This window comes from Anas platyrhynchos, chromosome 7 (genome assembly GCF_047663525.1).
Source record: "Anas platyrhynchos isolate ZD024472 breed Pekin duck chromosome 7, IASCAAS_PekinDuck_T2T, whole genome shotgun sequence".
In the NCBI taxonomy this organism is placed as follows: Eukaryota; Metazoa; Chordata; class Aves; order Anseriformes; family Anatidae; genus Anas; species Anas platyrhynchos.
The window spans coordinates 11,577,000-11,603,259 of NC_092593.1; the positions used below are offsets into that span (position 1 = coordinate 11,577,000).

General features: G+C 39.8%; 1 protein-coding gene across 8 annotated transcripts in view; it reads left to right on the plus strand.

The window, feature by feature from the left end:
• The window catches only part of THSD7B (thrombospondin type 1 domain containing 7B), a 395,835-nt gene that overhangs the window by 182,513 nt on the left and 187,062 nt on the right, over positions 1 to 26,260 (plus strand). For all 8 annotated transcript variants that reach the window (XM_072040738.1, XM_072040735.1, XM_072040736.1 and 5 more), the window contains exons 4-6: positions 7,933 to 8,710; positions 16,709 to 16,960; positions 24,038 to 24,207. In XM_072040738.1, the coding sequence (XP_071896839.1) occupies positions 7,933 to 8,710; positions 16,709 to 16,960; positions 24,038 to 24,207 (1,200 nt within the window). The remainder of the gene's footprint in view (positions 1 to 7,932; positions 8,711 to 16,708; positions 16,961 to 24,037; positions 24,208 to 26,260) is intronic.

Genomic DNA, 26,260 nt, shown 5'->3' on the forward strand with positions numbered 1-26,260 from the left:
AAGAAAATTAGAAAATGCAGATGTCAAAATTCAGAAAAAGGGATGAAAGTATTTTTGGTGTTTGCCAAGTAATGAATTATTGCAGAACTAATACAAGAATTCTCTTTGTATCTCGGAGCTCGAATACTGTGTTGAACCACTGCCAGTGTTTCCTCCTCAGCTGTTTTCCACTGAGGCTCTGTCTCAGAGCAATAAGACATTGACAGCGAATTTCCTGATTTGATTCCTGTAGAAACCCACTGATGCTGATCTTTAAATTGTTTGGCAAAGTTTATTGGGGAGACGTGGATGGGCTGGTCTCTTCCAGAGCTGTGTGCTACCTTTGTAGTGGCCCTACCCATTGCTGGGCTATTAGTAAGAAGGTGGATCTGGAATGAAACCTGGGCTTTGCGTGCCAGAAGAACCACTTGGAGGGGTAGACCTCATATAGACCTCTTAGATTGTGCTTTCTATGGACTGGAGAGAAGTTTTAATTATAGTCATGAAGGAGGTACCAGTGACCAGTGCAGGTTGTCCTGAACCTCTGCAGCTGTGCTGGTGCTTACAAGTGCTAGGCAGACCTGCTGGGCTGTCCTGCAGGAGCCTGCTCACACCTTCCTTGCCTTGGCAGCCCAGCTGGGGAGAAATCCTGAAGGGTTTTGTTTGCAGGCACTGCCTCCAGGCAGCTTCATAGCGCAGGCTGTGTGGTGGGAGATGCCGCATTACCGCTGCTGTATCAATTCGTGGTGATTTTCAAAGCAAGGACCCAGTTCCCCTCGGGGAATGTAAGCCTCTAAGTCAAGGTGGAGCACATGAAGAAACTTTTTTCAGTTGCGCTTTCTGTTAAGGTTACATTTAGAAACACCTTATGAAGATTATTTTGTTAAAAAAAGAATTGATTTTCATACTTCAGAATTTTAAAAATGTTAAAGTTAGATTACAGCTCTCTAATTCAGTACTGGATGGTTTTAATCGTATACACAGTGCAATACATGTAGTTGTAATTTGCGAGTAACATCTATTTATACTTTTGTTTTTATATTATTCTTATATACATTATAACCTTGTCTCTAAATGTCATTTGCTACCAAGACAAGATAACTGCTTTCACATAACCCTCAAAATATGTAAAATGGGTGTTTCAGAAATGTATTGCAATGTGTGGGCTGCCTTTTTTTTTTTTTTTTTTTTTTTTTTTTTTTATTCCTTTCAAAGCTGAGAGTTGAAAGAAAATAATATTTTTCCTTGGGCTATCTCCAGGGTGTGGGCACATGATTGAGTAGCTCAGCTAACGCAGTTTACATTAGTGCTTAATATTGAGAAGTCCTGCCTTCAAGTGCCAAGGGGTTAGTAAATCACTGAATTTTCATAAACAACAGTGTTCATTACATTTTGCTGTACAATGTCTTACTTGCTGGAGTGTGTCTTGAGTGTTACCGCATGTGGATAATAAGGCAAAAACCTGATATGTAAAATTGGAACAAAATGCTTCCTGGCTATAAGTCACTAAACTTCACTTTTATTCAGATGTAAGTAAGATGAATAACTGAGTTGCTGAGTTACTCATTTGTGTAGGTCATGAAAGTTTAAAAAAGTGCTGCAGATATATAAAATTAATCACAGGAATCAGAGGAATTTTCTCTGCCATGTGTGATACATCGCAAATATTACAATAGACTGGTTTTGTGTGGCATCTTTCATATGAAATGTTAGAGAAAGCATTTTACTGAATTACTGTTAATAATATATAGCAAACCTACTGAGATAGTTAAGTACAGGTGAGGAAGAAAAGCTACATTTTGGTTGAAATGTGGCATTAGATGCAGGGCAGGCATACAGGAAGGCTTTTCCAGAAAGCAAGGCAGTACGTAGTTATGCAAACAATAGCTTTACTTAATATTACTTAGTAGTATAAAGTAGGTAAACATATCAAGTCTGGTGTCAGGCTATGTATAGAGCTGTTCTGTGCCACAAATATTTAAGTCTCCTTGTTCTACAAGAAAAGATGAAAGTGGACTGAATAAACTGACATGGGGAGAGTACAACATACAAGTGATATGACTTTCATCAGTATAGTAAGGTTTTTGTTGAAATAATTAAAAAAAATATTTTGTGGCATTTTGTCAAATGGCTTTGCGTCATACCTAAAATTAATTAAGTGGTGAGAAAATGCGGTAGTTCATATGATTTTTGACAGTTCGGTTCATGATAAATAAATGTAACTCCAAGGCACATTAAAAATTACACATTTCCCTTGGAAGGGGGTTACAGTCACATCTGGTGGCGTTATTCCTCAGCTGGGCTTTAAGGACATTTTAGCTTAGTGATATGGTTTAGTGGAGGACTTGTTAGTGTTAGGTCAGAGGTTGGACTTGGAGGTCTCTTCCAACCTAGATGATTCTGTGGCATCATACCTCTCTGTTCTGATATTCAGGGATCTTTATCTACACTAAGAATTAGTACTTTCTGTTTAAATACAAACTGGCAAGGTCTAGAACAACTGCTCTTAAATTTGATACTTAAACTAAAGTATCAAATCTTTGTTTTTGTTTTGTTTTAAGTAGAAAATTCAAAAAAATCTTTGAGTTCTTTCAATGTTCTGTGTATCAGATGAGACTTGGAAAATATCTATTGCCTGTTTGAAAGAAATTGCTAACACAGTACTCTACTTAACTGATTGCTAATCTTGTCCTAAGTTTGCAAATTAGTACATAGCTACAGGGACAGAATAATTGTGGAAGATGCTTATTCAATGAATTCTCAGATGGTGAAATGGTTGCAATTAAGCTAAATGTCACGTTAAACACAGCATAATTATTGTACCAGCCCTTATTAAGCAATAACATACTTATTAAGCAACTCTTACTGGGATATCTATTTGAGATTTGATACTTAGTTGTGTTTCATTTTGTCTGTAATATGTAATTATTGTCTGAATAGCCTGCTTGCCTTATGCTTTTGTGACCTGTGTGTCAAAGAGCAGATGCTACTGTATCCTTTCAGACATAATTATTGCATAATTGTAGGTAGGTCTTGCAGGCAGGAAAAGCAAATCAGGGCCCACTACATGAAATAAACTACAATTGCAGTGCTATATTGCTTGCTTCTAACCACATTAGAGAAGCTCTTTGCGCTAATTATATGGTTATCTTTCTGTTGGATAAAGGATGGCAAACAGAACAAGGTGTTGTTTTTTCTTCATTAGATTGACTTAATATATTAATTACTATCATGTCATTATCATCACATAGTGTTATAGATGTCTTGCAAGAGATGGTGGGATGTCTTTTTATTTATTTATCTATTATCTATTTATTTATTTATTTTGTATTTTTCTTTGTTGCCTGACTTCTCATTTTTGGGAATAGTGATTTGATAGACTCTCTCTTCAGTTTTTTTCCAAGTCTTCCTGAGTTGTTGCTTACAGAACATAATCATCAGCCACAGACATGTACGTGGCCATGCACTTTTTTTCTTACTGCACTTGGGTCTGTTTTTGTGGATGCTCCTGCCTTCTGGAGGAGTGTCAACACTTTTTCGTCTTGGACATTTTTGTTGCAGTTTTCATCTTTTCTTGCACATTTGCCTTCTTGAATTTGGAGGCCTTTGCTCCTAGATGGGCAAACAATGTTACTTTTTGGTGGTGGTGTGAGACCATGAGTCTGTTCACTATTTGATTAGGTTACAGTGGTTACAGTGGGACAATGTCTATGTTTTGTCTTCATCTTTTTGTACTTTCCATAGGCTGTTCACAGTGAAATAGATTTCATTTTATTTAGTCTTGTGCTTTAATAACCAGTGGCCTCCCATTCAAGACTGGGAATTGTAATGCATCTTTTTAAAGTTCTAGCCTTTGATGCATAAGTGCCAGTAGGCTTTTAATAAAATATTGTTAATGCTGTTATTCATGTTCTGCTGAGATGTTCCTTCTAATTGACTCAGATTTATTTCAAGGAAGGTGTAAATTTAACGTGGCTCCTCTAAAAAAACAACTTAAATACTAATTACAAAGCAGGCTATTGACTGGGAAGTATTTATATCCTTCTCCTCAGTTAAGCTACTGAACAGGATATTTAACTAAGCAATGAAACATTGAGGATAAGTTTACTGCTGTGTCCTGAAGAGATCATCGGAAGTGAAGAAACGTCTGCAGTAATGGGATTTGCATCTGATTTTTCACCCTTATTTTTTCATGCTTATTTTTGGCATGCCAAGAGTGGGTCTAATAAGCTATATTTTTAGCATGTTTGCCAGAGAATAATTGCAAATTGTGATGTGTCTAATGATAATGTAATTGCTTATGAGTTCTTTCTTTTATTTGTAATTTTTCTTTCTAAATTCACTTCTGATGTTAAATAAAGGTCACTTCTTCCTAAGGCTTCTGCTGCATATCTATCTATCCTGTTAATGTTGGGACTGGTGGACCTGTAGCTATTACATAGAACAATTCTTGAGTAACACCCAGGAAAGTAGCAGTACTGAAGAGATGAGTTTTGTGCAATGGTGAAAGAGTAGGGGTAGGTTTGGTGAATATAATTTGGCCAGCCTTCTTCAACTGCTTTTTATTACTGTATGGAGTCTTTTAGTGGTATTTTGATGTAGAGGAATATGGATTATAAATTCTGCTGTCCTAAGAAATAAGTAGTAAATCCTAAATTGGTGTAGTGTGTTCCAAGCAATTTGTGAGCAAAATGTTATGCACTAAACTGAAGTGAAACAATATTGCTCATGACTTTTTGCTTTAAAAACAAACTTGTGAAAAAACAGACATTTCCTGCACTGAAACTTCCAGATATCAAAAAATAAAAAATTGTCTTTGTAAACCTGCTTCAGAGAAATGTTGAGAAACTCATGAAACAGTAAAGCCACCTGGTATTTGAGTTTTGATTTTTGACTCCTATTTTTAGTAAGATGACAGCATATACATAATCTGATGACTGTTTCTGAATCTTGGCATTTTATTGGAATAGACTTTTAAGTCAAAATGACATATCAAGAACAGACATTCAAATTGTCAGTAGACTTCTTCATGTATCTTGTAACTTCAAAAGCATAAAGTCTAATTTTTTGGAATCTTCAGTTTTTAAGCCCATTTAATTATCGTGAAAGTCAATAGTAACTAACTATAATTAGTATAGTACAGTTTGTGGTGTACAGTATAATTTGCTGCTGTGTTTTCCCTTTCAAGATGTGTCACTGTTGAGTCCTTACATTGAACTGACATATTTTGGTGTGAAATACAGGCACAAAAGGGAGAAAGGCTGTTCACATAGCCTGAAGACTGGATGCATCAAAAGCTGGAGCTGTCTAAACCCCGATGACTCTGAAAATCCATCTTTCGTGCTGCTTTTTGACCACAAGAGGAGGTGTCAGACTCAGGGTAGCATTGTAGTCATACCCTGGAGGATGAGGGAGGAAAAGCAGCCACCAAAGGGACATCTCCTGGGTCTCTGCTTTGTAATCACAGCCGTTGGGCTGCAGGGCGCTGGCAACAAATAGTGCAGCAAGGAGAGGTGGTGGCATCACTGTCTACCTGACTGGCCAGACCATGCTCCACTCATGACTCTGAAGCTCCTGAGGCAGCTCTGGGGAGATCTGTAGTAACCTCTAATCACTAAAAACCTGTACAGTCAGGAGTGGTGATGCCAGAGGAGAGTCAACAGTGACAGCTCGGTGTGGTGGTTTTACCATGCTGGGCAACTAAACCCCACAACTGCTCTCTCACTCCCCCTCTTTTTTAGATGAGGAGGGGGAGAAGTAAAGCAAAGAACAACTCACAGGTTGAGATAAGGAAAATTTAATTAAAGGGAAATAATAATAACAATTAAAGATTATTATGCACTAAACAATTTAACTAAAGGGAAATAAAAAGGGAAAGGGGAAAAGGGAGGGGGAAAGGGAAAATAAAAAGAAGGGAGGAAAACAAACAAGTAAAATAAATGAAGGCTATGTGGAAGTGCAGAGGAAAGAAAATTACTCTCTACTTCCCACAAATGAGTGATGATTGACCACGTCCTTGAAGCAGGGCCTCAACGCACGTAGCTGGTGTTCGGGAGGAGGACCAACGTTTTCACAACGAGAGCCCACCCCTCCCCTCTTCTTCCTGTTTCCACCTTTTATTGCTTACCACATGGTATGGAATATCCCTTTGGTTGGTTTAGGTCAGCTGCCCTAGTGATGTTTCTCTTCTCACTTTTTGCCCACCCCCTAGGAGGGTTAGAGAGATGCCCGATGCTGTGCCACTGCTGCTCAGCAGTAGACACAACACTGGTGTGATAACACTGCTGTTCCAGCTACAAGTGCAGAGTACAGTACTGTATGGGCTGCTGCAGGGAAAGTTAACATTCCAGCCAGACCCAGTACACTTGGTGAGGTTCTTCAAGATTTGTATTGATGTTTCTGCATTGTTCCAAATTCCCCATGTGGGATGTGTTGTAGGAGAATCTTGGTTATACCCAAAGTATTTACTGTATTGGTCTCTCTTTTACTAACTATGGAAAAGAAAAGGACATTTGTTTCTTTATTTATTATCATAATATCAAGGCCCTGGTTCTGGAAGATGCAATCCTCTCTGTCCATAAAGAAAAAAACATCAGGTTTACCTATGAAAACATTATCAGCTAGATGAAATACTTGGTGTTGTAATTGCAGCCATTATGGGGGCTGTTTTTATATGTTTGCTTAGTGTAAGCATATAACTGATTCTGATCGTTTTAAAAATCAATTTTAAAAAACTTGTCTGGAATAACATTTTTTAATATAAATTGACCTATTTATTATAAGTTCATTTTCTGCCATAAAAAAAATAAAATAAAAAAATACAGAGGTTGTTGTTTGTTGCAGTGTACTTTCAAGTGTGGATTACATATGCAATGTTCTTACCCAGTGAAATGGTTCCATTACGGGGTACTGGAAAGTTTTTAAACTTAGGAATGAGATGAAACCCTCTTGAGACATGATCATCAAAATCCCTTTAATATGTTAAGATTCAGCCTGAGTGCTTTCCACTACCTTTTCTCCTCATTTTGAAAGCAATTCTATACTTTATAGCCCTTAGATTATTTTGTGGACCGGGTGGATTTTTGTGGAATAATATTTTTAGAGAAAAATCTTGCTATTTAGCCTTGTCTGATTTAAGTTCACTTGCAAATCCTTAAATAACATTCATACAGTTACATAAGTATGTTTGTGTGCTCCAGAACTGAAAATGAGATTCGTGGGTTTAATTTTGATTTTGTTTCTCTTGCTGAATGACTAGCTATGCCCCCATCTCTAGTACCGTGTGCTGCAACCAGGGACGACTTGCTCGAGGTACTTCCCAGGGTAATTTAGAAGTTGAAGCACGTGAGGGGCCTTTTCTGCTATATGGGGCCGTGCTCATAAAGCAGCGCCCAGTGGGACCCGTTCTGTAGTATTTACACTGTAATGTAAAGTCAGTTCCTCCAGTTTCAACTCCTATTAAGCGCGTGCTTTTATTTCCATAGTATTTATCCTCACCGTTTTATCACCACAGATGATGATTCAGCTCCTTCCCAGAGCAGTTTATTCCATTGACTAATTGCTCTATTAAGAATGTTTTCCTCTTATCTAACTTGACTTTCTTTTCCTGTTAGATTATTGTTCCTTTATGATTGTTTTTATACTCATTTGTACAAGTGGAATTAAATATTCATGTTTCCTCAGCCTTTGGGGTGCATTTTACTGCTGCAGAAATGTGCCTGTCCTGTCCTTAATTTGTGGGGCACTGGAAGGCAAAATTTTTTTCCAAGTGTCGGGGAGCAGGTGGCATCCTGTGATGTGAGTACGTGGGGAGAAGTGGCTTGCGAACCCAAATTTAGCCAATTTTAGGGACTAGCTGATAGTTGTTCACTTTTTAATGGATTCCAGAGCATGGTTTTGCTGTTTTTGGGTGAGATTGTTGGCCTGGCATGGCTCAACCCTCTTCTTTTGCAGGTCACTGGGGCCGATGCGTGGGTGACTGCGGTTCAGGGGGCACTCGCAGCCGGGCTGTCTGGTGCACCCACACCGAGGGCTGGACGTCCCACCACGCGAACTGCGACCAGAAGGAGAAGCCCGAAAGCCACCGGAGGTGCTTTAAGGTCTGCGACTGGCACCTGGAGCTGTTCGAGTGGGAGGTTTCGGGATGGGGCACCTGCGTGCCCGGCGGTGAGGCTGGGGCCTGCGTCACGGCGCAGCACGGCCTGCAGCACCGCAGCGCCCGCTGCCTCCAGAAGCTGAACAGGAGCACCGTCGCCAGCGAGATCTGCGAGCATCTCGCACCCCGGCCACCCCTTGAGCAGGCCTGCCTGGTGCCGTGCCCGCGGGACTGCGTCGTCTCCGACTTCTCCGCCTGGTCCCAGTGCGGTGGGGGCTGTGCCAGGACCATGCGGCACCGGACACGCACCGTTGTTGCTCCCCCGCTGTATGGGGGTGCCCCGTGCCCCAACCTGACTGAGTCCAGGCTCTGCGAAATGGCTGCTTGTCCCCTCGGGGAAGAGGAGCACACCTACAGCCTCAAGGTGGGGCCCTGGGGCGAGTGCAGGCTGCCCCATCGTGACGACGCAATGGCAGCTGGGAAAGCCATGCTGGATTTTGGCACGGACTCTGGAGAGCCAAGCATATCGTGGCTCGAAGGCCATAAAGCTCACCATCATGCACGGGAGGTGCAGGTCGGGTATCAGAGCCGGCCGGTCAGGTGCGTGAGGAGTGACGGCAAAAATGTCGTGCTGAGGTAAGGGCCTCATCTTTGATGTCCTTTCTTCTGTATGTTGCTGCTTTTCACGGCCACACCGTGAGTGTATTTGCCTTTCCGAGTTTTAAATGCAAATTTTTATGTGTTTTCTTTGCAGTCTGCTGTTTGATTTAATTCCCTGCTTGTGAAGCTAGCATCCCCAGAATATTTTGCATGCTTCTGTGATTCGTGACTGTTTAACTCGTTTTATGTTTTTAATATTTCTCTTCTGTTTTTTGTTGTTTTGAGGAAACCTCAAGGAAATGGAGTTTTATACATATCACTTCCCACTATAGCTGTGGGAGAGGGAGGTGCTGAACATAGAACATAGAAAGGTCTCATTCTCAGTCACCTACTGTATATATTTGGCCGAAGAGGCTAAAATAACATCAGCTTAAACTGCTTAGTTCTTACAAATCAACACTGAATAAATTGAGAAGTGTAAACCTGAAAAGGACTTGCAAATTTACTAGAAGGTATTTCTTGGACAGATAGATCACTGAGCAAAGCCGTGATTGTCTCCTGCTTTTGAGGAGCCTTCATGTTTGTGAGACTGATACAAGATTCGTGACTAGCATTTCTTCCTTTGACGGTGGTTGTTGATTTCTATCCTCATGTGTTTTAGCTAACAATTTTCCTTAGTCTGTGCAGGTTGCTTTACTGTAATTCAAATGTGAAGGTTACAATAATGTACAGCAAATAATGGAAAGATTTATTCTCTCCATTTCTTGCATTTAAATTTAAGTTATCTGAGCTCTGCCATTTGACTTCAGATTGAATTTGGGCAGATGCCAGGAGCTATAGATTGCTGTGGAATTGATTGAGTTCTGAGAAAGTCAGAAGTAAGATTTTTGAAGAACTTCTTAGAAGTTCTTGGAAAATCCTGCTCCTGAATTTTGCAGAAATCGATCTTTCTCAGTAATCTATAGCTCCTGGTGCCTGCACAAATTCAAATTGGAGAGATAAGGGGTTATTTTGTGTCCAATTCACTGTCCCTGTTTATGTCAGAAATGTTTCTGCACACATACTGAGGTGCAAATATACATTCTAGCCTTTTTGCTACCTCCTCCTATTACCTCTGTAGCAAAGTACATATTTTTTATTGCTTGGAAAAAAGTCAAGATTTGTGAACTGTTGCAGCAGTTTTCTACCATCTTGACTTTATTACTAGTCTCTAATATATGCTGATTCTAAATATACAGATTTTATGCTCATGTAGCTGCTTGAGTTTACTGGAGTTACTTGTGATTTATGGTACTGTGAAATCCGCAGCAGGTTTATGTACGTTAACATGTGTTAGCTGCTTTTCTGCCTTGTATCTTGTTCCTTATCAGTAGCTCTGGATAGGGAATACCAACTTGTTAAACTTTCACTGTCTCAGCCCTCACACGCTCAGTGGTACATTTGCTGTAGGAATGGGGAACGGAAGACACTGTTTTCATACTTTGCTCTTTGTTTCACTGCTGTGTGAGTAACACATTGAACTTCTGGATGACAGCGCAGAAGGTCCCAGAAGGTTAAATTTCAGTGTCTCTACCTGTGATCAAGATGTCTTCTTCCCTTGTCCTTTCCCTTTTCCTTCCTTTCTTTTTAGCTGATCCAGTCCCCTATTTGGGAACATACAGCTCCATTAGCAGACTTTTTACAGTCCTGTCAAACCTTTTTTGTTGGGGCTGTGTCTCAGCTGAGGCTAACCCATCCTTTTCTCTTAGTGAGCCAATATACGAGAGGAGAATCCATAGATTCCATAGGGGATAAAAGGTCTTTTTAAAAACCAAACCACACAAACACAAGCAAACAAAACTCCTTGTTATTACTTGTAGCCATGTAGCTTGAACTTGGAAACCTAAAACCCAAACCTAAAATCCATCATAAAATGCAACTTGTGTTTAATTTCTAGTGTCACTGATAAAAACCCCCAACAACAACTCCCTAAAAACATCCCATGTTAATGCCTTCCTCGTTCCATTGTGCAGCATATTTGCTGCCATTTACCTGAAGAATGGATCAGATCTTGCAGATGTCACTTTATAAGAGTGATGATATTTTGGCTACCGATAAAGAAGTGTAAATGCATTTGCATAACCCTGAAGCAGGGCTTGGCAGACAGCCAAATGTCTGCTGTAAAACTGGGAAGAAGTGCTTTATTTGTGCTTTTTCATTTTCCTGGATGAGATTTCCTACTTAGAATAACGCTGTTGAGTAAGTACCGATGAGAGATACAAATTAAATTTTCTAGGAAACTAAGGGAAGAGAGAGAAATAGCCCTAGACGTGGCCTAGGGATCCTAGAGATGTTTCACTGAGGTCTCAGAGCTGCACGATAATTGGGGTGTGTTGGGATTTTATTGCCACCACTCTCCCTTCTGCCACTAACCCAAAGAAAAGCAGCAGGTGATATGAGCGGTCAGTTTAACACCATTACCTGTCAAAAGCCACGTGAAGATAGCAAACACATATTCTGCTCATTTCCAAATTTATAATGCAGCAGCAAAGACGGCCCTGTGGTGTCCACAAGTGGTGTCTGTTGCCTAATTTATTATCAAAGTTGTTAAATTTACCTGTTTTTAATCTCAGGATTGTTTGTCAGCCAATTATGCCAGCAAGCAGTAATCATTGTGCATGCTAATGGGGGGTTACACTGGTACAGTGCTTGGTGTGAAAGAACAGGCTTTTGCAAAAAAAATAAAAAAAAAAAAAAAGTATTTTGGTGGGATGGGTGCAAGCTGTTTTTTAAGGACTAAATGACTTTACGTATCCACTTGTTAGAGATGTAAATTTACCGGTAGGAAATTAATTTTCACCTCTCCATTAGCAAGTTTGTGATTCATGAGAATAGCAAAAGTTGTCCTTTCTCTTGTAAAATAAAGAGCAATAGCAGGAAACAAGTCTGACATTTGTTTTCCGTTTTCTACCAATTCTCCAATTGTGCTGTAGAAGCCAAAAAAAAACAACAGCCTTTGGTTTCACAGAAACCCTTGGGTGAGAGCTGAAGAATCCTTTGCTTTATAAGGAAAACATTGTTTTCATTTAAATCATTGGTCCTGTGAAGTTTTGAGTGCCTGTTTCAGCCTTGAAGGTGCACAAGAAGACGCTAGGAATTTCTAAAGTAAATATTGTAAAGTGGAGCTGCTTTGAAAGGAGCACAAGTGCTTGGAACATAGGACAGACTGTAACAGGTGCGTAGAAGCAGGGAATGTCTTTGAAATGTTGTTTAGATTGGAGGATCTGCATTTGTTGAAATGAATTAAAAAGGGAGAAAGGGAGAGAAAAGGCAGAGATGGAGCTTTTCTTTTTGAAAAACACTAGAAATTGAGACAGTCGACCAACAGAATGTCCGTAGAACTTGAGAAAGGTTTAGAAGTAATTTTGGTGTGAAAACTTTATATTCATAAAACATAAAAGGAGTAGGATCAAAATGAAATACTCTTAGAGATATTAGAGAATCTTTTAAAGACTTCATTCATTTTAAAAAGCCTATTTTTTAAATTACTGTTTCAGATAAACAAAAAAGTTTTAACTTTCTTTAAATCTTCCATCCAGTAACAAAACCAACCATAAACACTTCCATACATTTACGAAAATCTCTGAAAAAGTTGTAACAAATTTACAGTTAGAAATTCTGCTGGTTTTGGTTTTCTCTTTTGTCGCAGTTGTAAAAACCTACCGAGTAGTGAGATGAAGAACCTAAGAACCTTTTTTTTTCCTCCTATTTAATTTAGACACTAAATTTTAATGTAGTGAAATCAGTGCCTATAGCTAAATAGTGAAATCCTAATTTTGTCTTGATTTTTCTAACTTGACGAGTGCATTCATTTAGCATACTCAGTATTCCCAGTGAGCATACTGAGAAGTTAACATCAGGAGCAAACAGCTTTAGTGCCTTTTTTTGGTTATTATTTGGATGAGGAGTCTTTTTCAGGTACGTATTTCTTAAACTCTTCATTCCGTGTGCAAGGTGATGATGATATAATAGAGTTGGATTTGGAATTCAGTTTACTTTGCCTTTGTAAGTGAAAATTCAGGTCAAATTCAGTCAATGGACCAGTAGATGGAGGATGTGGTAGAGCGGCACTCAGTTCTTTTGTTTACCTCTGTAATTTGAATTTACATTATCCATTTCCTAGTGGATTGCACTTAACCACTGTGCTGTCGTACATTTCTTGGAAAAATTATTTGCAATTTCTGCTGTTGACACTATTCTGTTCTCTAGATGAGAACAAAATTTCACAGTGCAGAGGTGGAAATGCTGTGCTGTAATACACTTACATGTAATGGCTGTGATTCTGTTCTGGGAGAGGAGGGGTGTGTGTGTGTGTGTGTGTGCATTCAGGTTTTTTCCCAGCAGATGTAGGAATCAAGCCTCAGTGCTCAGGTTGAAAAACAAATCCCTGAGCTATTGGATAAGGAGGTCCTTGAAAAAAAAAGTGTAATTTCCTTTGCTTTTATTAAAAGCATACTAAACAAACGAACAGTGGCCACATTTTTTCTTTTCAATTAGAGTAACATTTTGGAAATACTGTCCAATAATAACTGGGCTTTTTCTTTGTTTTTAAAATTGTGCTGAAAGCCAACTGCTTCTGTAGCCCTAAGATCCAAATGCCTGCCTAGTTGGCACAAATATGTCAGCATTTATTTTTAATCGCAGCAGAGGATCTTGTGCATTAAGCTCTGGAGACACCGGAACTCAGACGTCTTAGGCACTACATACAGCCTGTGTTCTTTTGGATCATGAGTCTCCCTTTGGTCAGGAAAAAAGCGTTTGGATGCTGTTAGGAATACAGCAAGGCTCTGTCCACTACAGTCATGATTAGACCCTAATGAGTCCTGTGCCAGGAACTCTATTCCCCCTCAGTACACAGAAGAGTAAGAAGGCTCTCTGCCATTCGAGTGATTTTAAGCTTCATGCATCTGTTGTCTGTTAACTAACTGATCCATCTTAAACCGCAGGCATCATAACGTATACTGCAAAACAATTCCTGGAGTTTTACAGTATCAGTCCAGCCCTGCAACACAGAAAGCATCAGTTGTGGAAGTACGTTATAATATTGCTGTCACCAGATCGACTCTTAAAAGGAAGATCTAACCTGAATACATTAACGTGGAAAGTTAGTATAAAAAAATGGGCTTATGATGTACCTGCCATCCCCAGGACTTCCTTCCTTCCCTGCTGGTTTGCTAACTGAGGTTTGTTTGTAGGCTCAGATCAACAAATGTCGTGCACACCTGGGTTTTATCTGTATCAGATTGTTCTGAATACATCAGTTACATGAAAGAATGTGTCTGAATTTCATGCAAAAGGATGGGCTGTGTTTTTACATGTGTTTTTGTGTTGCTTGGTGTCACAGTTAATTTGACTTTGAGTCTCTGAACGAGTGAGTACAAGTTAATTAGATTCACTTTCTGTTTGGCTGTTGCATGCAATTCTCCTTCAAAAACATCTACCCAAGCAGAAGGATGAAAATTGCCAGCTCCACATCTTGTTCACCTGAAGGTCAACAAAGTTCTCTTCAGCCTTTTATAGGAGGAAAGGTGGAGGGATTTTCAGAGAAAGAATGAGCTGTTCAGGCTTCATATACTTGCAAGTCTTGCACATAGCAAAGATTCATGCTGGGCAGAGATGTCTTTTGTAGCCCAAGTGTTGGCATGTGTTTGAATCCTTTGGAGCAGGTTTGGCATGTGTTTGAATCCATTGGAGCAGGTGTTGTAGATACTGTCTTGCTAATGGTTAGGACTAGCAATACTCATTTTGAAGAAGACCCCAAAGCAGATTTTTAAAGGCTTAATTTTCCTTGGTATTTCAGCATAGATCAGGTCAGATTTAAATTTCTCATTTGCAGTGGTGCAACCACCAAAACGGATTTGGGTTTTCTTGTTGGTATCTGAACACCAGATTCTGATTATTCTGTTGAATGTGAGATTGGTTGCCTCCATGCTATGTTCTTAGGTTAACTCTAGTTTTCTAGTATAGACACTTAGGACAATGATTTCCAATTGCTAGCATTTTATCTACTCAAAATCAGGAATCCTTTCTTGTTAGCACTGTGGTATTGGTGGCTCACCTGATAACTCTGTTACAAAAGTAATAAAAAGGAAATAAGGTTGCACTTTGAGTGACTCTACCAGCCTAATGCTCCAACCAAGACTCAAAATCACTGGCCTAGCTCAAGTTCAGATATAATGATTATAATTTTCCAGTCCTTGGTTCAATAGAGTTGATGTTTTGTACCAGATGCAGCTATGCAATCAGTTGCATTCAACATGTGACAGAGGCATGAGAATTTTTTTTTTTTGGATATAAACAAGAATAATTTGGGGGCATATCACAGGTTTCTGCTTCAAGGAGTTGTTAAAATAAACCTTAGCAAATTCATCCTCCCTGCACCTGTGAGACTATTATTCTAGGTGATGAAGCTGAGACAAAAAGTGTTGAGTTACACTTCAAACTTAAAAAAAGAAGTGTAAATTTAAGATACTAAATGCTGTATTATGCTAGTGATTCAGGGTGTAGTTAAACCTGGTCACGTATTGGTGGCAATATTCCTATTGACCTCTGTGGGAAATGGACCGATTCCCAAATTGGAGGAGAAGCAAGTGAATGCCCGTTATCTTCTCTGCTCCCCTGTGAGATTGCCGTGCAATCCTGAAATGATTGCCCGGTGTATTTTCTGTAGAGAAAGTTAGCTTAGTCAGACTGTGTTATAAGTAATATTAAGTGAGGTAATAACTGGTTCCTTGGCACCAGCTCTAGATTTCACACCTTTTAAGTGCACATGGATTTGCTCCTTACAGCTGGTAAAAGCCTGACTGTGAGCAACTGGAGGCTGGAGAAGGCGAATTTAAAGAGTTCACACTGAGTTCATGGATGGTCTTAATTTCAGAGAGCCATTTGCATCATCACTGTAACACCAGGCAGAAATCAGAAATTCTTAGCTCTTTTTTTCCTGGTGACACCTTTTTTTTCTGGGTTCCATCTTCTTGTTTTTTCCCCTTTGATTCCTCTCTCCTTTTCCCCATCTGTTCCTTTGTGGTGTTCCAGTGACTTCTCTGCTTGTATGTAACTCTGTCCTTTTTTGTTACATCCTTCCCAGCTCTGTTACATCAGTTATCTGTGGTTTCTGGGAGACAACCACCATGGTATCTCACCCTTTTTGGGAGATTCCCGGTGGCCTTGTGGATGATCTCCAACTGCAGAGAGGTGAAGCAGGAGAAGCTGTGCTCTGCTTGGTTCCTTCCAGACTGAGCAGGGCAGGAGAGCGCTGTCTCACATGTCTACAGTTGTCAGCTCTTAAAATTCATTTTTCCATTGCATTGAGCCACATGCTGTGTTTTCTGTGTTACAAAATGAATGAGGATTGTGTCCTAATGAAGGCTGGGGTAATGCGAATGAGCCCAAAAAGTACACGTATGGTTGTGGCATGCCATGGTCTCCTGTGGTTTGTCAGGATGGAAACCCCTCTGGCCTTAGTTAACAGCACTTGCTTGATAACAACCTTGCAGAACAAAAACATTTCTTATTAATATGTGCCTAATTATTTTTTAAAAGAGCAGAGTTGCTCAGCAGGATGTGCTGCTACCTAGGGGGACAGATGCTGGACAGCTAGTTCCGTGCGTGGAAGGAGGAGAGCGAACACCAGTGGCAACACTTCTCCAGGCCTTGGCTTTTATTTTCAGCCCTGGATAAACTGAGAAATTATAACTGCACAGGTGCAAATGTAGTGCCTTTTACATCTGTTGTAACTTAAAATATATTAAGTGTAGTATTTGCAAACCACTCAGCATGCAAGATAGCAGCTGGAACTCACTGGAAATGGAGGATGTGCATTGCAGCAACTCTTGCCCTCATTGCTTTGGTGTTGAGGCAGGTCTTCTGATGCAAGCCACCCCAAATGACCACAGATCTCTTCTTGTCTGAGTTAGGGTACAATATCTGGGCTTTGTGCTGGAGAAAGAAAAAATTAGTAAGATCTCAGCTGTTTTTACTTTATTCTTATCACAGCCTGTGCGTGCAAGATGCTGTCTCTTTGACCTTCAAATCCTGTGTCATCGCCAAAGACTGTGAAACGTCCGAGTGGTCGGCATGGAGTGCCTGCTCACAGACCTGCAGCTGGGGAGAGCTCGCCCCGGGCTTTCGGAGCCGCCGCCGTGGTGTGCAGAGCCTGGCAGTGGGCACTGGGAAGCTCTGCCCGGAGCTGGAAGAGAGGGAAGCGTGCAGCGCAGGAGGGAGAGAGCTGCTGCAGCCCTGCCCCAGGTACCTGCGTGCTTTTGTCAAAGTTTTCTGGAGAACCCCCTGTTCGGAGGTGCTTTTGTGCAAGGCAAAGCTTCCTTGCTCTAAGTCTATGTGTATGTGTGGAGAGGGTCACACATCATGGCTCGTATCTGTGTCTGAAAGATCATTGATTTGATCACTGTTAACTATGATTAGTGGTATTAGTTATCGCTAATAGCGTTCTCGTAATTGTTGCTGTTATCATCATTGCTATTACAATAATTACAGTTGCATATAGAAATAAATGTAAATTACGCTCACTACAGCTTATGTTTTCCTATTTTAAAAACTGAGAGCCAGATATTCCTGTTCTCTGAAAGAGCTTTCATGCTGATTGCTGGTTCAGAGAATTTCCTCAACTGCGCAGACTGGGCAGGTCTCCACGACTGTGCTTTTATTGGCTTTTCAATCATGACTTTTACACAAGGTTTAATGATTCCCCTTAATCTCCCCATAAAAAATTATGGTCCTCCTTGAGGAAAATGGGAACTGATCAGAGGTAACAGCTTGGTCTTTACACAGCTTCCCTCCGGATACTTCTTAAGCAGGGATATTTAGCAATCCCTGAGTACTAGCTTGGTTTATGGCAATCTTTGTTTTGGCAGAAGGTGGGGAACTCACCTTTCTGATCTGTAAATCTGTGCAATAATGCCTGGCCAGGCTACCGTTGTGGAGTCTTGTTTGCTTTGTAAAGAAAATAAAATATTGCTTAATTTTTTGTGTGTCACATGTTCTGAGATTGACTGTAAAATACTTCAAAATTGTTAAGGTTTTATATACATGTAGACAAATCTCCCCCTGTGAATGAATGTGTTTAATAGGAGGCCTATTCAGTGATCAAGTCGTGAATTTCTGGTGCTTTGCCAGCTACTGCCAAAACCTTTGATAAAGCCTTTGCAAGATAAATTTCTTACGAAGGCGTAACCTGTAAAAGTGTCACTATATTGTTGAGTTCATTCAAAATCAAATGCTGATCATTTTTATGCACCCTGCTAGCACAGGAGAGGAAGTATATATATATATATATAAAATTCTTTTGCTTGATTACATCCCACGAAAAGGCTCTCACAGAGTGATTTTTGCTCCTGCCCAGATGCACATCAATTTCGAAGACAATAGATTAACAGACAGACACATTGTCTCACTGATTTTGTATAGGAGCGTAGGTGCAAGTGACACCTGATTGGGGCATGCCAGCTGATAGTTAATCAGGGAGCGAGGAGGCACGTGTCTGTCCCTAGTTTCTCAGTTTGTCTGCTCTTTGATATTGCACTGTATGAAAGTGCAAATGATTGTAAAGGCTTGATGTAGAGCCAGGAGAGCCCAAAAGGTAAGAATCTGCATAACACTGATAACTTTCTCATGGTGCCACTCTTGCTATACAAGGAAACCCGTTCTTTCAGTATACTGTTGCTATGCCATGGTTTACCTTCCCCATCCTGCCATTGCTACATGAATTCCATCCTTCAGACATCTTCAGTGAAGTACCTGAGTGAAGTAGGATAAAATGTCTAATGACCTATCTTAGAACAATAACTTTAGTCTTTAGACTCAGTTTAATAGAGCCACTTAACCAAAAAATACAGCAAGAAAATCTCTGGTATTTAGTTAGTTGCTATTTCTCGTGATGTAGTATCTCAAAATGCAGTTGGTAGACTGACCTTCTTTCACGACACACACTACTTTCACTTTCTTTTGTGTGCTGAGGGGAATTTGAGATAGCTGTCTGGTTAGTTGACTTTGGTTGTTCAATACTGCAGAAATGAGCAGGAATGAAAAGCTTTAACGTTGCGGTACATGCTGCAGGTATACCAGGTGTAAGGCTCTGGGAAGTGTGTAATAATGAACAGAAGACAAACATTTTAAAGCATGCTATTTAAGTGTCAGCAGCTGGTAAAGGATGTTGTCTGTCCACTTTACAGTTTATAGCCTCATGATTTTGTTTTGGTGTTTGGGAATTGGTGACCAAGATGGTGCAAGTACTTCAGAATGGAAAGCAGTAGCTGCCTGCCATAGAAGGATGTAATGTTAACCCTTATAAAATAATATAAAAAGCCTTTGATGCTCCAGATCTCCTTATTTGAACATAATTCTCTTTGCAGTGTAATATCTAGCGAGATGGTACTTTTTTTTGCCGTTAAATATATGCTGCATCACTTACTGCTTTGCTGAGGGTTATCAGACCGTTTTCTTTTTGTTTTACTCCACGTAAGATGATGAATTTAAGGAGATTCAGTATTAGGAATGAAAAGTGCTCTCCTTCATTTGTCAAGCCTCAATACAAACCTGTCTGTTTGTCTTGCTGGCTTGCATTTGCCTAATCAGGTTAGTCTTAAAATCTTTAAGGCGAGAGTCTTATTTACCTTCCCAGTCCCTGGGCAGTTGTTTTTCTGCTGTTGATTATTTGAAGACCAGTAGCCACTTCTTTAAGTTTTTCTCTGGGTAAGGATTTTCAAAATCATGCTCCAGGCAAGCCAAAGAAAATCGGTGAGGAGGTTGGCCAGAAAGAGCAAATCTCTGAGCAAAGAGAAAAGTGTTTCTCTAGAGGCCAGTTTCAGTGCAGGGACAAGGATCACCTCATGCCTGAACAAATGTGCATTTCATAGACTACATCCCCCACCTCATTCATCCACCTGCATGGAAAAGCAAGAAGCACTAAGGTTTTTTTTTTCCTTTTTTTTTTTTTTTCTCCTTTTTTTATCACAGGAAGGTGGGTAAATTTATATTGCCATCCATGGCAAGGCAGCAAGTTAAGGTCCCATCACACGTACGGAACGATTGATGTAAATTTGCTTTTAATGGGAAGGCCTTTTAATTTTATGGCTGAAGTTTACAATAAATTCTTTAATCAATAGTTTAAATGCAAGAAAATAAAACATTTTAAGTGCATATAGGACTCCAGAGCTTTGTGTTTTGTTTTACTTTTGGTTATTTGTTTTGAAGGGATTAGATTAAGGGTTTAAAAAGCTTAAACACACAGAAGGTGATTCTACCTTCTTTATTGTGATATAAATTTGGGGTAGTTCAATTAAAGTGAATGGGCATATACTGATATAAAACTTGGGTAAGCACTAAAAGCATAAGTCCTATAGACTGAAGGGACCAAGAGGTTACTATAAATTGGGAAGATATTGAGCTCTTGTTTGTTGCATAGCTGTCACTGAGTCATCAGTTTTAAAACAATGTTTTATATCATTTTTATCCCAGATGTGTAGCTTTCATGTTCATAGGGAATAGATAGATTTTCCAGAATTATGATTATGTCTTTAAATCTTTCATTTTGGTTGTGGTTGCTATGTTACGAGACAGGGATTTAGAAAAAAAAGAAAAAACCCACCTCTTTGCTTTGTTGGAAATTCAAAGCTTTTCAGAAGGTAAATGATGGAAAATGGGAAAGTTTTAAGACCCAATTTTTACAAAAGGCTTGAGGTTACTGCTGAGATATGGGAGTGATGGCATTACTTTGTAGATGAGGCCCATCATGTTCCCTAATTAAAGGTAAAGCGTTGGTGTGAAGTTGGAAAGACCTGAAAGGAAGTGTGCTGAACCACGCCGGTAGGCTGCTGGTATTGCATTGTGAGAGTGGTGGCAACACTGCTGTTTGGCCCTTCAAATTTCACTGGTTTTGGGCACACAGAGGTGACCTCAGCTTGGCTGGGCAGCTGAATTGCCTCCCCTCAGGTCAGGAACCAAGCCTGGTGAAGCCTTGGTTGGTCAGCCCCAGGCTGGACGTTTCTCCTGTGGCTGCTGTTGGGCATTGCAACGAGGGCACGCTTTGCTCCGACAGTGGCAGACACCCACGGGACCTGTTCTTTGGCTTCCTCAACTGACTCTGGTTAGCAGTGAAATTCAGAGCACTGAAATGAAAAGCTGCTCAGCTTTATCAGCCAAGTTTCATCCTAGATACCCCAAGCACCTAGTTTATTTTTTTCTAGAGGTTAATTCTTGCCAGTTTTCTTAAGCAAACTGATATAGCTGCATGTAGATTCTGGAGGTTCCCATGTTGGTCATTATCTAACTAGCACTCTAACCATTGGCAACAGGCTCTGCCAATCTTTAGAAGCAGCTAAACCTTCTGTCTCTCAAACAGTATTGTCAAAATTTGATACAAGCCTATAGGGAAGGCAACCCCCCTTTTATTTTTAGTTTTAGTTTTGTTTTTAGTTGTACTAACAGATCTATAGATGTCACTGCTAGCACTGTAGTTTGCATCAAAAGGTCTACCTAGAAATTGGTAGGAGGTAAAATGAGATGTTAAATCTATTGACATTCGTAATCATCAACACCCACAGGTTTTGGCACAGGGGTGACAAGAGTACTCTGAAGCTGACCAACCTGATGATTCAAATGGACAATGGCTCTTTCACTTCCTGCGTCGTTGTGCTCTCAGTCCTCTAGGGACAGTGAGTGAGGTGGCTGACTAGCATTGACCCAACAGTAACTTAGTGCTGATATAGCACATCTGCTCTAACAACGTAATGCCCAGCATTGCATTGGTGGCTTGGGTCATGGAGTTTGGAGAAATAATGCATGTGTGGTAAAGCATCTGTGGATATCGCTAATAATCTGCAAATACTAGCTGAAAGTTGTTAACTTACAAGAAAAAAAGGCCCAGGTATTTGCCAGCCAGTAATCTCTGTTCTTTGCTAATTGCGATTAAGTAATGTTATTGCTCAGTGTCTTTAGAATAGCCCATAGATCGGCAAGTTGATACCAGGTGTCAGCCGCACTGCATAAAACCCAGCAGAGCCTCCTGCGAGGCTGCCCAGGATGACTGCTCCCTTCTGCAAGGACTCGGTGGGCTAACAGCATGTCAGATGTGCTTCTGGTGTCATTGACTTGTTAATGGCTGTGAGAACGTGTACCTTTCAAACACCTAACATTGGGGTCAGATTTTGTTGCTGGAGAACTCCAGCCAGCTCAGGGCATGGCCAGCTGGGGGAAAGCAAGATGGGCTGGTAAGGATTTAGGCTTTAAAGCTGCTCACAGAGGAGGAGGCGCTGGCAGTCGCACCTGATGGCTGTTCATTAAACACTGCTCTGTGGTGGAGCACAGTATCCAGTTACTCCATGTGGATGTCTAAAGGGATTTTTTTAGATTCAGGAGCTGATGAGGTTTAATTATCTCTGAGCTCAGATTTAGTTATTTTGCATAATTTAAATCATTGATGGCCTAATTTTCCTAGGTGTTAACTCCCACAGCTCATGCTGAATTGGAGAAGCAGGTGCTCACACCTTTAGAGAAGAGTCTTTAGGACCCAGAATTCACAGCTGACTCCCGAGGCCAGCTATTGATAATGAGTTTTTCTTTAGTCAGTTATTGTTTTAAGAAATACCATCCTAAAACAAGTATTTCTGTGGCTGAGGAAAGATGAGTGTGTTCTATATTTAGGCTTTTATCTTTGAAAATATGGGCCTGAGTAGCATGATGTCCTGAAGTGCTGTGGAGGAGGAATTTTGTTTACCCAGTGCTTGATGAAGAGCAGTTTTCCTTGTCTTTATTATAACAGGAAGGTTGTATTTAACACTGTGTCCCCAAAAAAAGTGATTAGGAATTCCACAGGAGGAACTACTATAAGAAAAAATTCATGGCTGTGCTTTATATGTTATGCGATTTCAATTATTTCGTTCTTGTCATATGAAAAGTGTGTTCTTTATTGTTTTCTCAGCTAGTAGTAAATCCTGTGTGTATCCAAATTTGCACATTATTGTGTATTATTTAAGAGGGCATGACAGCTCATCCGAAAAGTACCTGTAAATTAAAAGTAATTGGCAGTATTCACAAACATTTTCCATTAGTATTTTACAAAATTTGTAAGTGCTCTGTGGCTAGAAATCATTCTTATGCCTATATTTGCAGTGCAAGATGTTATGAGAACATTGATGTGTGCTCATGCAAACTAATGCAGTTATTTTTCATACAATTTTGAGATGCATGTGTCCCTGCCACAGCTATAGTCAGGGCACAGATATTTGTGATGGAGAATACCCAGAACACAAGGTGAAAGGCTCCTTCTGCAGGGACACCCCGTTGTGCTCGAACTTAAGAGTGATCAGTCAGCCTGCAAACATACATAATTTTAACAACTGTATGTCTGTCCTAGGGGGAGAGAGTATTTGTCTTGAGGGTAAGAGAAGGAAATTATTTTATGTATTTTAAAACAGGTAAGTTTGTACAGAAAAAGTAAACTATGGAATATAGAGGAGAAAAGGAATGAAGCAGCAGAAGCATAGAGATTGGTTACAAAACCAATATTTGCTACGATTTGCATTCAGGAAGCTAAAGAAAGACTTTGGGCTCTTACTCTGTGACCTGTTAATTAAAATGAATTATGTTTGTAAAAACTGCCTTATTAGAAAAATGCTCCATGTTTTCAGACATGATGGGAAATAATTTTTTAGATTTCTGTTGCTACACAATGCTACTTTCCCTATGGTTTTAATATGTTCTTCTTGGAAATTAAGAATATTTTCCTTTCTTTTAAACTTTATGCTCTTTATGTATGAATTATATATAGAATGAAAATAGGACTTGCTGCATGTCGCAACTTCTGGAAAGAAAAACAAGAAAACTGAGTTACCTTAGGCAATCCCTTGAAGAAACTGATAGTACCCTAGACCTTTGCAAAGCTGTCACCTATAGAATAGATGCCTGGTACTTGAAACTCCATTGACAGACATGTAAGGTTTTAGCTGTAAGTGCATTTCAGAATGACATGTTCAGCTCTTGACAGAGAGAGGCAGTTTAGTGGTTTCAGCCACATGTTTGAAAACTTGTTTTCACAATTAATCGAACCTCTTAATCTTTGTTCCTTTTTTGCATTCTGTTCAAAGGTGTTTCAGGATGATTTAGTGTTTGAGAACACTTCAGAGATTAGTGCTATGTGAAAAGTTTACGTGACTACTATAGGCTAATAAGAAATATTTAACCTTTGTAAATTTAACATTCAAAATGTTTCAAAACATCCTCATGCTCCTATAAATATTAAACCAATTGTATTTTGTCATGTAATAAACTACCACCCACTCTTGTTTCACTTGGTCTCTCTTATTTCCAAAGGTTTTCCTGGAGAACTTCTGAATGGAAAACTTGCCAGGTGTCTCTCCTCCTTGACCAGCAGGACCCTCGCCACCATAAGCATACAGGCCTCTGTGGAGGTGGCATACAAACCCGCGAGGTCTACTGCGTCCAAATCACTGTAGAAGTTGAGATGCACCGACTGAAGGAAGGTATGTGCATAAAGCCATTCTGAAATGTCTGGCACACGTCAACCTCAGGAAGAGAAGCACATAAATAAATCCTTCCCATGTAATCCACAGAAGACTCGAGTAGCTGATGTCCCCCTTGTATTGATACTTATCAAGGGAGGTGTTACTTGGGCTTGGTCCTCAGGATCCTGGGGAACTGTCTGGGGCCAAAACCTTCCAGCGGTGAACTGCTGCCAGTTCTGTACGAGTACTTTTACAGGGGAAGTCTGAAGAATGGAGGAGCTAAATTCTTCTTCTTTGGACTTCAGGATTTTTCCATTTTTGTCAGGTAGTCTGGCCTCCTGGTATGAATGCATTTATTCAGTCTGACCTGAATACATTTATCTGTGGTTTCAGTCCTGGGTCAGAGTACAAAAAAAAGAGATGTCACACTCCATTCTGGATATGGCTTTAGCCTCTGCTTCAAACTGATACACGATCTTTCTTGTGTTTTGAAGGGGAAATCAAAAATAATATTGTCACAACTTCTGAGCAGACAGACAGTTTTTGGATTCTGGAAGTGAGTTATTTTCCTTTTAGAAGAATAATGAGTAGATACAGATGCATGATGAATAATTCATCTTAGGCTGTTTTATTTACTGTATATAGTGCTCTTGCAGAATATGCTTTTGAGCAGAGATGGTAAGATAATAAGAACACAACATCATATCTTAGATTTATTTACTTATAAAGTCAGAGCAAATGTTTCCTGTGTGCCCAGTTGTGTCCTAGCATCCTGCACAGTCTGAGGTTGTAGAAAGCCAGACCTCTTTTAATGTCTATTCAGTCCATGCATAGTTGCTGGTTCACCTCTTCCAAACATCTGGTACCACCTTGTTCTGCCAGCACAGAACCCCCTCAGTTGTTCTGCACAAGTATGTGATGTATACGATTTTCAAAGTAAGAAAAGTGCTGTTGATGACAGTTATGTAACATTCTTGACTGTCTTCATCCTTCTCACTGCTTCTGTAGTCTGCATGGCCACTGTATGGCAAGTTGACAAGCAGTAAGCTTTAACTGACCTCATTTGTGCTTCTTTATTCTTTGTTAGTATTGTGAATTATTCTAGAAAACTGGGGGAGGTCATCTGAGACCCTCACACCAAAATAATTCATGACAGAATTTGTACTGTATATCCAGTATAGGATCACATGCATTTTTTTCCTTTGTTAAAGGTTCAATCTAACTTAAAATTTGCAAGCCCTCCCCTCAATAGCAGGGAAACACTGGGATACTTCTTCCTTGTTTGTATAATTCTAACCCTTTATTTTTAAGAAACAAACATATATTTTTTTTTCGTGCAAGCAACTAACAAAACAAATATGCACAGCATTTGTGCAAGATATAAAATTTTCCTGCTTTACCAAGGCAGTTGTGATTTGCAGTAGTCTTTAGAAAGTGAGAATGCATTTACTGCCAGCACAGTTGCATACAAAAGAAAAGAGGGAAAACTTTCCTTATTATCCCTCCCCATCTAGTAATATTCAATGTCTCATTTACTAGCTGATCAACTTTTGTTCTTCGGCTAAATAAGGAGTGACATCTTGCACCTTTTCTGGCAATCTGAACTGACAGAAAATTTTTATTCATCACTAGTGCATCTCATATTTTATTGTACCATTTTTCAGTGATGGGGAGAAGATGAGGAAGTTGATTCTCCTATGTATAAGCAAATACGGAATCTAATTGCTACCATAAAAAGTACAGTTACTTTTCTTTCTTCACCTCTTGAATGCCCTTAAAAGGATCATTCAGAAATCAAACAAGCGAGTCTAATAGAATATTACCATCCGTCACAGTTGTTTTTCTTCTGGTTACTTCCAATGAGAATTTGGACCTAGGCACAATGACATATGTGAAAAAAAAAGATTTTGTCCTGTGGTCTCTCCAGCAGCATTCTTGGATAAAATATGTTGAATCATAGTTGGAGACAGGTACCATCTGTGATGTACTTACACATATTGCTCAAAGCTCTCTTATCCCCCAAGGATCTCTCTCTTATTTTTCATTTCTTTAGTCTTCCCATCTATTTCTT